The sequence below is a fragment of the Diorhabda sublineata genome, chromosome 1 (assembly GCF_026230105.1).
Source record: "Diorhabda sublineata isolate icDioSubl1.1 chromosome 1, icDioSubl1.1, whole genome shotgun sequence".
Lineage (NCBI taxonomy): Eukaryota > Metazoa > Arthropoda > Insecta > Coleoptera > Chrysomelidae > Diorhabda > Diorhabda sublineata.
Window position 1 is genome coordinate 26,997,361 of NC_079474.1, and position 15,647 is coordinate 27,013,007.

A 15,647-nucleotide genomic window follows, 5' to 3' on the forward strand; every position below is an offset into this window, starting at 1 on the left:
TTAATTGAAGGTTCATGCCTGTACAGTAGACTCCCATTCTCTGGTTACTTCTCTGGAATAAAAATAAAATCGAATTTTTAAATGATTGTGATATCTTCGTCAATAAAGAAAGTAGAGTAGGCGTAGATACCACAAGTGAATCACTCCTCAATTAGATTCGATACAATTGTCACCTTACCGGACGACATTGCCATTATGGCGAGAGGGAGAACGCACAAAGAAGCGGCAAGACAACTTCGTCAATGAATAGGATTAATAAAGTCATCAAGCGTAGAAAAATTGAAGTAAATGAAATTAAATTAGTATTTGTTAATTGTAATAACAAAAATTATGAACACATTCAAGCCAAAATAAATAATAAACAGATCTTTTATGGTAATTATATAGATAAAATTACACAGGAGACACTTGAAAAACTGAAACCCAAAATTCAAGAAGATATATTAGCTGCTTGGAAGAAATTCTGCATTTTTACCTTTCATCAAAATACTGACACCAATATAGATATAATGAGACCCAAAGGATCTATTGGGTCCCTCTTGCTTGATGCGGAGAACCCAGTATTTACAGGGAATCCATTAATCTCACTCGATATAGATAAATGGTGCTTATTGGATTTGTTCCAATTGGAGTAATCTACACATAAAACGGAGGTACCAAAACGAAAAGTAAACATAAGAGGCTTAATTAAAGCTCCTTGGTACTGCAGAAAAAGCGATCTTTACCTGAACACTGGTGAACCAGACAACTGTAGCAAATTTGAAATGAAGTGAACTTCACCAACACATGGATGGACTTCACTTTTACCTAACGTTCCCAAGTGAGTAGAATAGTTAATTACTTATTGTCCACATTGAAAGATCAAAAGATCAGATTGTAATATCATGAGATGAGTTGTAAAAGATTTTCGTCAAATGGAGACATTATTGTTTTAAATTGGTGAAAAGTATAAAGACTCACAGAATATCATGAAGTCCTGTGAAATAAAGACTTCGTAATATACTTCCCCGAATATCATGAAATGCTATGAAATATGATTCCAAAAGTACACATTCTGAAATGCTTTTGAGTTATTAACACTCAAAATTTCTCGTGGAATCTGTTCTTCTGAATATAATTCTCGATCAAACTCCAATCAGAGAATGATTCATATTTAGTAGCCCCATTTGTGTGGTACAATATTTAATTTTCTCTACTCTTTGCATTAATAAACCTGCATATACAAATATGCAAACTACGATTTCGAAATAGATATAGCTGTGTAAGGAAAATGAACAGGAAGTGTTTCTCACCAGATATGTAAAATAGGTAATCATACGTGTCGAAATGTGTTTGCTGATAATAATGAGAGAAATTTGCATAAAACTGTGGAGAAGTGTTGTATTCAAACAACTTGAATGCGTTGAAAATTCATTTCAAAGAGATGGCCATCACAGAAATGCTCTTTTTCATTAAGAATAGTATTAAGACAAAGATATAGTGAAGAATAAATCTCCCACATTTATCAATGTTTTTTTTCTCAGTTCGTATCACTCTTTACATTTACAATTCATTGTTTAAAAATTGTTATGAGATGAATTTTCACAATAGCCAACCGTTGGAGCATTTATATATTGTTGTACATGCTATATCATGAGACCCTTCAAATAATCACTGTAGACTTTTAATATAAATGAATACATTTATATAGTTTTTTCAAAATATACTTAATATACTTGTCGAACTACTAAGAATAAAAAACATTTTTTTATCCTTAAAAACTTGAACCTTCGACAAAACATGCTTCAATGACTATTAGATCCGTGAAAGTACTTCCTTCCTCTTAGAGTTCGTATTCGTTAGGGATATTAGTCAATCATTTTGTTTATTCGAACTTTATCCTGAACAGCGCTAAACAGTAGATTGATTGACTTGTTTTCCCAATTTTTCAACTACCATATCTTTCTTCTGTCCGTTACCATAACTTCATATACATTTCAAAGGAAAATCTTCTGTTAAATCACGTATCGACTATCATTACGCATTATGTGCTCAAAATTTTCCAAGCTTCTTGTCCTGATTTTTACAAAACTTTCTACTGATCTCGATCTGTTAGTAACTCTATTTGTTCAAGATATCGACTTGATTCTTCAGTTTGACTAAATTTTGAGAGAATTCACATGAAAAGAATGCAAAATATGCAACAGAGGCAAAATTTTTTATTATTTTCTCTCTAATAAATGCTATTCGGGATTTTTTGCTACGTGTTATAATTTTAACAGAATAGTTCCAACCTTTATATTAGTGAATAATTTTCAACATTAGTATTTCCAAAATAGTTCCATCTACCTATTAAAAATTACAGATTTCACTTACTAACACGAAGAAAAAAACTATTATACATCTTCAGGAATTAATTTTTCCAAAAATAAACCATAATTTTATTTTGAAATAGTATTTTATTGACGAGTGTATAATTAATCATAAGGTAAAAGTGAAAACCGAGGGAATAATAATTCATAATATGCGAGTGAAATACTATACTTTATCCACGACTACTAAATATTTGTATTAAAGTTTTTTTTCTTAGGAAATTTTATCACATTATTATCATTAGAAATACTATTATTTTATTCTAACAAAGATTTGGTATTTATGGTAAGGATTTTTATGGTTATTAATAATCTCTTCTGTCAGTTCAAAATTCATATGCCATATCATGTACTTTCCTTGACTTTTCTGGCAATAAATTTAAAAAGGCAACTTCAGCAGCTTCTCCAATTTCTGATAGTGTTGAGTATAAGGCACTTTCATTTCACATATCTACTTTAATTGGTTTTTTGACATAATTCAACATAAAATATTGAAGCAATTAAAAATCTAAAGACACACAGATAATACAGGTTTGAGACAAGTTTATATTGTTTCGAAAGTTACTTCGATTTATGAATTGTTTTTAAAACCATGGTACCAAGTATCTAATATATGAGAAAAATATCAAAAATTGCCGATAGTTCATTATTAATGCTCCGAGAAATGAAAGTGCAGGTCCCAGGTACGAATCTTGTTTGAGAAAATTTACTTTTAGAATTTTTTGTCCTGTATACGTAAGTGAATTGAGAATATTCAGTAGTATTTAACATGATAAAACTATGAAGACCTATTTTTTGTAGCTAAACCAAAAAATCATCTGACAGCAGTGATTAATGGATTGATCAATCACTGCCGTAATTAATAGGTATTATTAAAGTCGAGCAAGCAGATGTATAATGGGTATATTATACAACATTCGTTTTTTCAAACTGTTTTTATTTATTTTAAAGAACTGCCTTTCTCGAAAACAAGCATTTGTCTTTGGAAACAAACCATTGTTTTTTGCATTAAGAAACTGTCGTTTCCGAAAATACAACATGCTGTTTCAAAATTAAACCGAATCTTGTTTAAGAAAAATAAATCAATAATTATCATTACTATTATCAATGTAAAAGTGATAGTTTTCTCATTTTTATGAAGGTTTCCATATTGTCCATTGTCTAGTATATATATCTACGACGGAACCAAAGTTCATCTGAACCTATATACTCAGTTGCTGCTCCAATTAGAACTTTCTCTCAAATCTTTAGAATAAAATGTGAGGGGAATTAATGATAGATCTACATAACAAAGAGTTCGGCGTAAGTCAGGCAACGCTCTCGTGGGTCAGTGCTATTTGAAGGTCACGTTACGGGACAAAGTTATAAGATTTATGTAACCAAATGTAACCGAATATCCGTCATTGCGGGAATAACTTAATGTTTATTTTAAGAATGAATAGACAGACAAGGTTTCGTGGACCGCATGATCATGTAACCTGACACAGTGATTTTTTCCTGTAGTGCCTTCTTTGCTAGACAGCTTGACATGCTTCATCGGACCTACCTTTGCGTTGCCGCAAATTCATCGAACAAGATAGGATCAATTTGAGTAAATTACAGTAGCCCTTACTAGAATCCAGTTAGTTAATTCTTTAAAAAAATTCGTTTTGACGCTGCGTTTTTTCTCTTAACGTAAATTTGTTGCATGCTTATGCCGACCTCTGTATTCTGGATACATATATATTCAGAATGAGTTTCTTCTCTAGATACTCTCTCTTAAAATTGTTGAGAATATTATATAGTTGTATGGAATGTCACGTCATAATTACTTCATTCTTCATGCTGCCAGGTTTTTCAATTTTTAGCAGTTATCCAATATCCAAAATTATATCTTTCTAGGAAAATTTCTTCCCAAATTACCATTTAACTGAAACATAAACAGAATCGGTCAATCTAACATGGAACTAAATTCCAAAAGGTAATGCATCTCAATATTTATATCCATAATCCCCACATTAGTTATTTCCTTTTTTGCTATATAATGTAAACAGAGGTGTAGTTCTTTTATATTTTTTATATTTTTATATTATAAATGAATACACTGTCTACTTTTACATTCCGATTCTAAAACGGGCTAGCGACGTCTTTACGTATACCGCTGTTTGTTGATGTAAAGTAGTCTCGATTGTGTTGGAGATGAGTGATTAATCTCAGTGGAAGACATTGTGATATAACTGCAGCATGTTCTCCGATTACGAAAAGCAACTACCACCATAAATCTTCATTAGCGCCGCTGATGACGTTGCCGGAAGTTTTGGATTGTTATTCACTTAAGGAACCCCAAAATGGGACGGATTATCCAATTTTTATAGATTTAGGGGTTGAAAATTTGGTAATGTACATATATAATATGCGTTTGATACAAAATTGAATCTCGTAATATGTCATTCACAGTTAATTATACTGCCAGTTGATTTTGACGAATTGAACATTAAAGTAAGATGATAAATTTCAAGGTTAATAAACATGATGGGACGTCAATAGAATTCTTCGAAATAGAAAATTTCATGTATTTAGATATTTAGATACACTGGGAGAGAGAAATACCCAAACGAATTTTTGGAGTGAAGCAGAGAGAGTAAGAATGGGAGAGAAGATGAATCACCAATAAGCGTGTTAATAAAGACAAGAAGGTTACAATGGCTAGGTCACTTGGAAGAAGACAGACTCTTGGAACGAGTTACATGGAAGGTATCAGAAGATAAGAGGAAGAGAGTTGGGTCGAGAAAACGGTGGAGGGAAGTTGAAAGAAGACCTCAGAGAGAAAAATATCCAGAACTGGAGAGAAAAAGCATGGAACCGAAAGAAATGGAGAGACATTACAAGGCTATTTGAACATAAATAAAAAAAAATTCCATATTTTTTTTCATGAATATTGTGTGAATAATCTCTATCGTAATTGTGAATATTGTGTATGAAATAAATGGTAGTCACTAGAAAGTCGAAGAGAGACTAATCCATTTGGTAAAGTCTTCATCTTTGGTAACAAGATTATGGAAAATGGAACCTCATACTACAGAACAAAGCAGCAACTTTCTTATTTATTTTAACCATCGTAGAGTGACAAATTAAGGAAGGCAAAGGTAGAGTGGACTAAGGTGTCAGGCACGTTGCTACCGAAGTATATTTTGTTAAGGGTCGCTGGACAACATCCACTCCGTCTCTATTTTGATATTGCACCCTATAGCTTTGTTTGAGGCAGGAAGTTACTCTCCATTATTCTCAGTCGAGCTAAAATTTAATCAAACAACAGTCGACAAAATAATTTTCATTCATGACAACTATAATGTGTGAAAAAACCAAGCATAAAATCTTCAATTATCTCTGTTATTTTCTTTGGTTATTTCTATTCTATTTCATTCTATTTTTGTTGGGTAATTTGGTATGTGTTCATTGTTGATTTGTGTGTGTATGTGAAGTTGTAATTGATTAAATAATTGATGATTCATTTGATTTTGGTAAATTAATTTTTTGTAATTGAACAGATTTTTTTGTAATGCAGCTGACCGTACAGAATCAACGTACAAATACAAAGGAAGCACATATGGAAATTTCATAAATACCTCAAATTTCCTCTCATGTTTACATTCATGTTCAGATATCAAAATCTCAGAATCAAGAATCTATTTCATATATCCAATATTCTCCAAAATTTACTATGAATATCTCTATGTTTCTCCATATTTTAATGGCGAAGAAAACTGAATTTAGAATTTTTAGCAAAATTTGAGAAATTTGGACAAATACTTCACCAACGAAGCACAAGAAATGGTATATGCATACAGTAGATAAGTAGGTTCCATTCGAAACTATACACGAAGTAATCCTCTTTTCAAATAATATTGCTCCGAATTTGTATTAATGTGATGCTCGAACAATGATTTATTTCAGCGGCCATATCTCAAAAAATTGAACGTTAGTTTCAATATTTTTCTCAGTATTACTACAATGCAAACTCAGTGCCAAATTCCAGCTCAATATTTTCATTGTACAAATCACCACACACAAAATGCATCGAGAAACAAACTAAAGTCATCTTATGTTCCATAAGCAGAAAAAGGATGTAATAGCTTAAAATTCCCAAATTGAATCACATGAAACATGGGACTACAGAAAGATTAAATAGATGCTTATGTATAGGAGTTTCTTCGATTGAGGATGACTAACTGAGGATTTTCATTCGTGTTGGAATTTCACAATCTTATTTAATCACGAATAGCCAAATCATGGTTCAGTTGAAAGAATTTCCTCTACTGGAAAATGGCTTTGCATTTTTGCTCGTAGAAATCTAGGTAGGAAATTGAATCTCAGTATTCAAAAGATATGTATATCTAATGATGTATTCATTCAATTTTGTTAACATGTCTCAGATTCTGGAAAACTTCTATTGAAAACAATCAATAAAATACAAATTTCTCTAAAACTAATTGTAAATGTGATTTAGGCTTTTCCACTATTCTTCATCGATTGCTAAAGTCGTATATAAAGTTGTAATTATTTTAAATAGTAAGCTAAACACAAACTGAGAATAAATTCCCAGTTTTCACCGTTTCTGACACATCTTCAAATAAATCTAGTTTTTTTCATGTACTACGTCCTAAAAAATCCTTACGGATTATTTCTAGAAACATAAATTATCAGGTCATTGAAAATCGATTGATATCAAAATCGACGTGGTGCGACACCCTTAATCTTATCCTAATACCTCACAGTAAACATTAATAGGCCGTTACTTCGACAAAACACTCCCCAGGGAGAAGGAAATTGCGAAGTAGTTTATTATCCATTATTTACTTTCCTTTAGCAAACCGCTTGATTAACGGATCAAACACGCAGACTATAATTAAATTATTTGTAAACGATTTCTTTGTTTTAATGTCTATTCAATAACAAAATATGAATCATGTTTGTGAATTGTTAAAAAGGACATAACTAATTTGAGTTATTATATCAATATATTAATCAGCTATATCAATATATATTAATATAGCTGAGATACTTATAATATTCATTTAGTTTGCAAAAGATACTGTGACTATATAGAAGAGGAATGGCAGGAAAATTGATCAAATCTGTGTTATACTATCCATAATAAGCGGCTAAAAAAGACTTCAAATGTTATCAAATACAAAAATCTGAGCTTATGTACAAATAATCTTAATTTGTGAAAGGAAGCTTGTAAAAGAAGATAAGGAAGAAAATGGGTAAGAGAAATAATTTTGTATGAAGTTAATTCAATTAATTTCTCCTTAAAATTCTTCTCCTTTTTGGCACATCTACAGCTACAGGAATTAAATGCAAAAAGCAAGCTTGCTACTTGCTTCCTGGGAGGAGATGTCTCCACTATAAACAAACGGACAGATGGACAATTTGCAAAAAATGCGCTGAAAACATTCACTTCTTTAGACTTTGACAATTTGACAGTGGCAATTGAAAAAAAAATTGACTTAGCGAGTTGTTGAGAGTGAACGTTTAAAAGAAGCAAGTTTGTACAAAAAATGCATCGAACTGCTTCATGTAACTTTTTATAATTAAGCACCTTCAGATCGTGGTCATGGGTCCGTTAGTAATAAATTTCGACAACTAAATACACTGTTTACTCGATAACTTCCATAACCAAGCTATCGTCTTAAGAGATTGAAGGTAAAATTAATTCTAATGACTTGACTCACCTGTTTTATACTATACACCAATAAACCTTCTCCCGTAAAAATTAATTCCAACGAGAACAAACTCCTTAGCGGGAATCTTCACATTCATTCCTTGACTACTAAACTATAGAGTGGAATATAAGGAATTGGCCCTAATAACCGTTGAGTACAGCTACATCCTCAATGAAGGTCTTCTCCTTATTGTATCTCTCGATGGTAAGTGGAAAATGAATTATCCGATGTATCAGATAATGGAGACTGGTCATTTTATGTTGGATACAATGGATAGAATCAGCCGGGATGTACCTGCACGCAGCTGTGTTTTTCCTAAATACATCAAATTCTAACCTATCACTATTCCTAATGATTGAAGTATCTGAAAATGGTAACTGTCAATTATTTTCCATCATTAATATCGCCAACGGTTACTGAAATTCCAGCTGAAATGTCGAGAAGCTGTAATAATATGGATTCCGCATGCCAGCTAACATAAAGTGCGTAAAAAAATTGAGTATTTGAAGGAGTAAAAAATACGGAATTAATGTATTTATGCCCATATCTACCCGTTTATCGCCTCATAACTCTTATTTTTTCATCACTGTCAAACTGACAGCAATTTTCAACGCCTCAACAAAATGTTGAAAACTCTTAAAACCATGTTTCTACGTTATCAGCTGAAGAATCGAAAATATGTATCCAGAATTGGTTTCAACCCTTGCAAAAATATATGGACCTTAAAAGCAAATATTTCGAAAAGCATCAAAAAACTTTGTTAAGAACTTGTTCGTTTTTATTAACTTTTTGAAAACGAGTTGAAAATAATACAAATTATATCTTGTTTTTGTTGCACTCGAATAATCTCATGATGAGTGACACCTGAATAAATTGATTACTGTTCTTACGATTGAATGGTAACCTATATTGAGAAAAATATTGAAATGATCTAACAAAATTACGAAACTAACAGAAATTTAACAATTTTCATCATTTACTTTCCTTCCATATAGTGGTAATTTTACAACGAACTGGAACATATGGTTCAAAAATTCAACCACATGCCAAATTATTGGAATCAAGTACATTTTTGTGGTTAACAACTTAATTTGGACAATCGATTATTTGACTCCATCAAAGTTCATTAGTAGAATGTTTCATAAAATGGTCGTCAGACAGTTGATCGTTGTTTATATGTTTAAAGGAAAGTCTAGACACATTTTGATGGTCCTGAATCAAATTATTTAATACGAGGAGTGAGTATAGATTTGGCCGCATTTCTCCCTATTGTCGTCTACTTTATTGATAAACGAGTTCATCAGGATAATGGAAAATTGTAACATTGACGCTTGTTGAGAACGATGTAAGTTTAGCCTCATGCTGATGGAGGAATCATAAAGGAAAGCAAAGTACCTATAAGGGAGAAATTGAAAAGTCTTGATTTAAACCCTTTAGCAGATATTTGAACGAACACAATTCTCATTTTACACTCTTATCATTGAAATTAAAAAAATTGGCACAGGTATTTGGCCGAGACACACTTGTCATACACCACTCCGATCCGACTTCGGTCCTATTTTGCTCCAAAGAACGGATCGGTGAGGGTCGAAAGGGGTGAGCACACAAGTACTACACGCTTCCGAGTTCTTTCCGATTTTCAGCTCTGTCTCGATACATTCGCCACTCTCGCCAGTCTTGATAGATTCGCCACTCTCGCCAGTCTCGATTCAATTAAAATCGCGAAAGGTTCGGTGCCCAAAATGTTGTTTTAGCAATTACGATTTAGCCATGGTGGTACTTTGTTTAGAATAGAAAGATAAAGCAAACCAGAGAGATTTTATGGAGAACAGAGAAAAATGCAAATTTTTTTGTACATTTGCTTGTAAAAGAAGATCTGTAGAAGGAGAATAATCCCTACTTTTACCTCATCAGTTGGATGACGAGACAAAATTTTACCAATATTTTAGATTGTCGATGGCGGCGTTTAACCTATTGGAACTAGAAATCCAAGAAACTTTATCTGAGCAAGATAAATATTTTACAAACATTGCAAAAACTCAAAAATATTATCTCAAATTCCAACCGACACGAGTCCTGCAGCCGTGAAACGAATAGACTGCACGATCGGATACATGATTGGAGTTTTGTAGGACTGGGATCGAACACGTGTCAGAAAAGTGTGAACTGTATGATCGTAGTCAAATCAGAAATATCCATGATGGGTGTGTCCCGGCCTTTTGTCATGATAATATTCTACGTCATGCATTTATAGATTACAACAAAAATTTGCATCAAATAAAATTTGTATCAAATAAAGCGGGTTCGCACGGCATTGTCTTCACGTTTCTTGTGTTATTTGTTTTCAAGAATAGATAGTGGCTTGTGCCAAACAAAAGTACTGAAAAAATAGTGATATTTGTCGGGAGAATGAAACGAAACTAGTTTTATCTAAGAAAAAACAACTTCTGCGAAATTCTGTATAAATTTGACTGATTCGTTTTCACACGATTAAAAGTGTGTGATATGAACACACTGCTGTTTATACATAACATAAATATATATATATATATATATATATATATATATATATATATATATATATATAAATTAAATACTGAAAAAATCATAGCATTAGATCGTGTTAACCCAGCTTAAGCGGCGAAATGGAATATCAACTGTTGAGTTTCAAATAATCGAGCACAGTAACTGACTGTATGCTCTAACGTGTATATGTAAAGAGGCTTTTAAGCTTACCTCATGCCGACTGCTATGAAATAATTTATTTAGTGGGTAGAATCGACTCATTTATTATGCATGTTTATTATTTGACGTGTTAAATTGCAAATTACTATTAATCCTACTCCAGTTTCTAGATAGACAGACTAGAAAATAAATCTCAGCAACCATTATATTTCTGATAAAAAAGCTGATTTGATTTATTGAAATATCACCTAGGTTTCTTAATTGATCCAAAACATCATTTGTACCGAAAGTAAAAGTAAAGCTTCAACACTTTAAGATATTCAATTCAACTCAAAGTTATTAGTGATTTATAAGACAATATAAACAGTGAACATGCACACTTGATATATCTGCTCCATCCTATAGAATATGCTAGTAGCTGAGACGATAAGTGAAGAACTGAAAAAATTATTACGTATTAAGTCGATTATAACACTTCAAATGATAATAAAATCCGTAAATGGTGTTATGAGTTTGAAGATACTGACAACCTTTGTAAATAATAGAGGACGGAATCAAGAGTTATTAAGAGCATAGTCCAAACAAATCCATTTACAAAGCTAACTGTAAATTTTAAACAACATCTATATCGTTCACAGTCATTAAAAGCTTTAAAAAATAGAGACTATGGATTATTTGCCATCTTCTCTAATTAACTAGTTTTCTGTATCATATTATCTTCAATGATGAAAAGTACTATCATTTTAACGCAAGATATTCACGGAAAGATACAAGTGAAACAAGACTTTTCTATATTGGATGTTTGTTATTCAATATCCCTGAAGAAAGTCAATGGAATTTCCTTTTTTGAAAAAGCACTTACCTTACAATAGCCCAAATCAATGGCCTTCTCACTGGAATTTTGGAGTATCTAATCGAATATTAATGATAACAACTTGTTTTTCCATGGTCTTTATAGTTGTACTTCATGGAAAGAGCTCTCAGATTAAAGAGGATATCATTAATTTTAGTTTTCTGAAATACTATTTGGATTGATCCCGTACTTTTCCTCATCGCATCCCTTAATAATTTCAGTCGTTCCTATGTATATCTTTAGTTCAATCTATCATTTAACCTGGAATGATATATTTCGTACTGTCTTGACTAGGTTTAATTTTCTTTCAATCAGTTTATTCTTGATAATCTTGCTAATGTTCCATGCAATCATTTTCTCCATCATTTTTTATTCCTAATATTTCCCCTTCTTTACATTGATATCCTTTTTATTTTCTTGAATCTTGATTATCTTGGTTTGCTCACCGAATATCTTGCATTTTTGTTAGTTTTTAGTATAGTTATTGTTATAACATTCAATTTCCTCAATCAACAAGTTCGTAGAAATAATAACATTTTGAATTTGGTACAATAGCTCTAAAATGTAGAAAAATAAATACAAAATTCATCCTAATACAACTGCTTGTAAAATAAATACAGAGTAATATATCTGAAGGGATATTTGGGACCAGAATCATGAATTATTCACCATCTGTATATATATAATCTTGAATAGATTTGGAGAAAACGCATCCGTGGCTAAACCTCTTGATTTATTCTGCTTTTCCTGTAGATTGTCGAAAATCCTAGAATCAATTTCAAAAGGGAATTTATAAATAGAATTAGCATGCCTTTTAATAGCGTGACCAACGGTGGACCCTTCAGATTTTATCTCAATCTGAGTTATTTATATAATGTACTATAAATGTAATTAATTCCACTTCTCCACAATTTTATTATTTATGTATAAAGTAGGTCAAAGGAATAGCATTGAATTTGTTTCAACGTGAAAACTTCAAATGTACATTCAAACTTATCGTAGTGTTACCATGATCTAAACTGAAGTTAGGTACAACTGAGAACACGAAAACGTATCACCAAAATGCGAGAATTTGATGCTTATAGAAATTATGTTAATTCGTGTTACTTTTCATTTCAGTATGACGGAAATTATTTTGGAAAGACTAATATTTTTGTTCGAAATGAAAAGTGAATAAGTCGATTTTTTTGAAAAACCTTAAATAGATACGTACATGTTTATGTGCACAGATTGAAGATTTCAATATTTATTTATGTATTAATTGTTGTACGTACATGATTACGAGTTGTGGCTATTGAATATTATATTCATATATATTCACGAGCGTATAATGAAGGTTATTATTCACGAGATGAAATTATAATTATCCTATAATTCTCCATAATAATAAACACAAAAATTTATATATTATTTTAACAAATATTAGATATCTACTGTTACAAAAGGATGGTATTTAGTAATGATTATTTTGTTTACACACACATTCAATGTCACTGATAGCTTAAAGTTAATGTTCTGTGCCTTTATACCGGAAGTCCCAAGTTCGAATCTTGTCTAGAAAAATTGCTCCAATTTTGTTTTAAGTGTACAGAACTAAATTGAAATAATTAGTAGTGTTTAACATGATAGAATTATAAAGACCAATTTCAGCAAAACAATATAATATAGTTCATCCTTTTATTCATCAATGTTTCTACTGTTAGCAGTTTGTGAAGAGTGCAACAATTGAAAAAATTATTCGCCGCAAATTTACTCAGAAATCTGGAGAAAATGTCACTAATTCCATACTTGTTCGGCGACACATATTTTGCGAGCAAATTGGAAATATGCCGCATCGGAACATGATTCTGGATCCGTCGTTAATTACAGTAAAGAGCAATTTTTATCCAATTTGGATGTACAACAATTCAAACCTAATGAAATTTCTGTGAAAGTTACTGGAGAGAACACCATTACCATCGAGGGTAAGAACGAAGAAAAGGAAGATGAACACGGCCACATTTACAGACATTTACTTAGGAAAAATGCGTACCTGAAACTCACGATATGAGCAAACTTGAATCAAAAGTTTCTTCTGATGCTTTTCTTTCCATTACAGCGCTAAAAATTGATGCAGGACAAATAATCCATAAAGATATTCCTATAGAACAAACCGGAGAACCTGCCAATGTTATCGAAAAGGAAAGCGGAGCGGGTTATAAGAAGAAAACTTTTTACTCTCGCATTTTCACATGTTTTATTTGTAAGTTTTTTATATCAATGCTTCTGTTTTATATTGTTGATTTTGATTTGGTGTTAGTTCCACAATTTTACGTTTTTGTTTTAATTTTAAGTAATGTTTTGAATACTATCTGTATTTAATTGTAGTGCTATAATTAGTCACTGGTTAACATAATAATATAATAATAAACTTCACCTTCAATATATACCCTTCTTCTATCCCTACATTTCTCCATTTGGATACACCATTGTTCGAAAGTCTTTTTCAGTCAGTTTCCTCAGGACGAGCGCCGCTTTTCCTTTCACATCTTTTGGAAGATTGGAATGCAGATTTGATTTGTTACACCTTAATACCATTTCCGATATGTTTTAATCAATTTCAATCGCATTTAAAGTGTCAATACAAATATTTTTGCTAGCTTCTTGTTGTTTAAATGAGTGGATGAAAATTTTCAAGTAAAATTTGCCGCACACTTTCTTTGTCAATTCCTGTAGAAACGGCAATCGCACGAATAGGTACTTATCTGACGGTCAAATCGAACAACCTACTTTTACGATATTTGCATCCGTTTTTGAAGTGGAAGTGCGACCGTACATAATCAACATCTTCTCGTCCATCTCGTTTAAACCGCTCGGAACACGTTGACGCGACAAACATTCATTGCCATACATTTGTTTCGATAAATTATAAATTTCATGTGAAATTTTACAACAAACTATTGTTCTATGTTACTTCGATCATTTTTATAGCAAACATAAGAGCAACTCCTAAACATACGAATGCGACGGCTAAACTGATTTGTCTGCAGATACAGTAGCATGGACATCAATAGATCAGACTAATAAGCTGACAGTCGCTTACCTTCGGCGCATGCGTACTTTTTCTCAAGCTGCGCTAATCTCGTTACTTATAATGGCGGATTAAGCTTTTTGCCGCCTTAGGCTCTATCTGATTAGCCGCCCTTTTTCAACGGATGAAATTTTATTTCTTTGAGTCCGTTTATATTATTTAGATATAATATTTATTTCGTAAAAAATAATTGTTAAACAATACAATTAAATATTAATAACATAAATAACAGTCAATTTTCTTATACTATAATGTATTACTTAATTTGTAAATATCTTCTTTCTGACTTTCGTCTGAGCAAAATTATCAACTATATCGTTGTAATTGATTTTTTGAACTAGTTGAGCTTCAATTGAAAGTAGGGCCAAAGCATTGAGTCTTTCTTGAGCCATACTTGCACGTAAATACGTTTTTACTCTTTTCAAGGTGGAAAAAGATCGTTCTCCTGAATAGTTCGTAGACGGAATACTCAAAAAAATACGTAAAGCAATGTTTACATTCGGATAAACATCTTGAAGCTTTTGAGAATACAAAAAATTGTATATTCCTTGCGCGGAACGTATATCTTTCGTGTTTAATAGAGAATCTATGATTTGACAGTGCAAATGAATACCTTCATTCGCGAAAGTCTCTTCCAAATCATTAAGATATTTAATAACTAATTCATCTCGCGAATTTTTAATTCATTTGTATCAATTTCATACAAATTATCAAAAGAATCAAATTTTTCGTAAAGATTATGATGACTACTTTCACGTTCTTTCAATTGTACACTTAAAGTATCTAAAATTGGATAATAAATGTTGGTTCGAAAATTTTCTTCTCCAGATACAGCTGTTCTTTCATTCTCCCGTGACTCGTCAGGATGAAATTTTCGGGTTTTTCTACGACGAGTGTCATATCGATAGTAATTCTGAACTCCAGATAGTGCTTTGGCTTTTTTTCATAGTCAGAAAATTGTTTATTTCTCATATCTTGTAGAA

At 31.7% G+C, this 15,647-nt stretch overlaps 2 protein-coding genes across 2 annotated transcripts in view; both read left to right on the forward strand.

Moving 5' to 3' along the window:
• The window catches only part of LOC130445422 (chaoptin), a 360,273-nt gene that overhangs the window by 73,508 nt on the left and 271,118 nt on the right, over positions 1–15,647 (forward strand). The window lies entirely within an intron of this gene.
• Positions 5,033–14,632, forward strand: LOC130452741 (heat shock protein Hsp-12.2-like). Its single transcript, XM_056792195.1, is given in 4 exon segments — positions 5,033–5,084; positions 13,409–13,615; positions 13,618–13,788; positions 14,565–14,632. Coding segments are annotated over 4 exon segments (498 nt in total).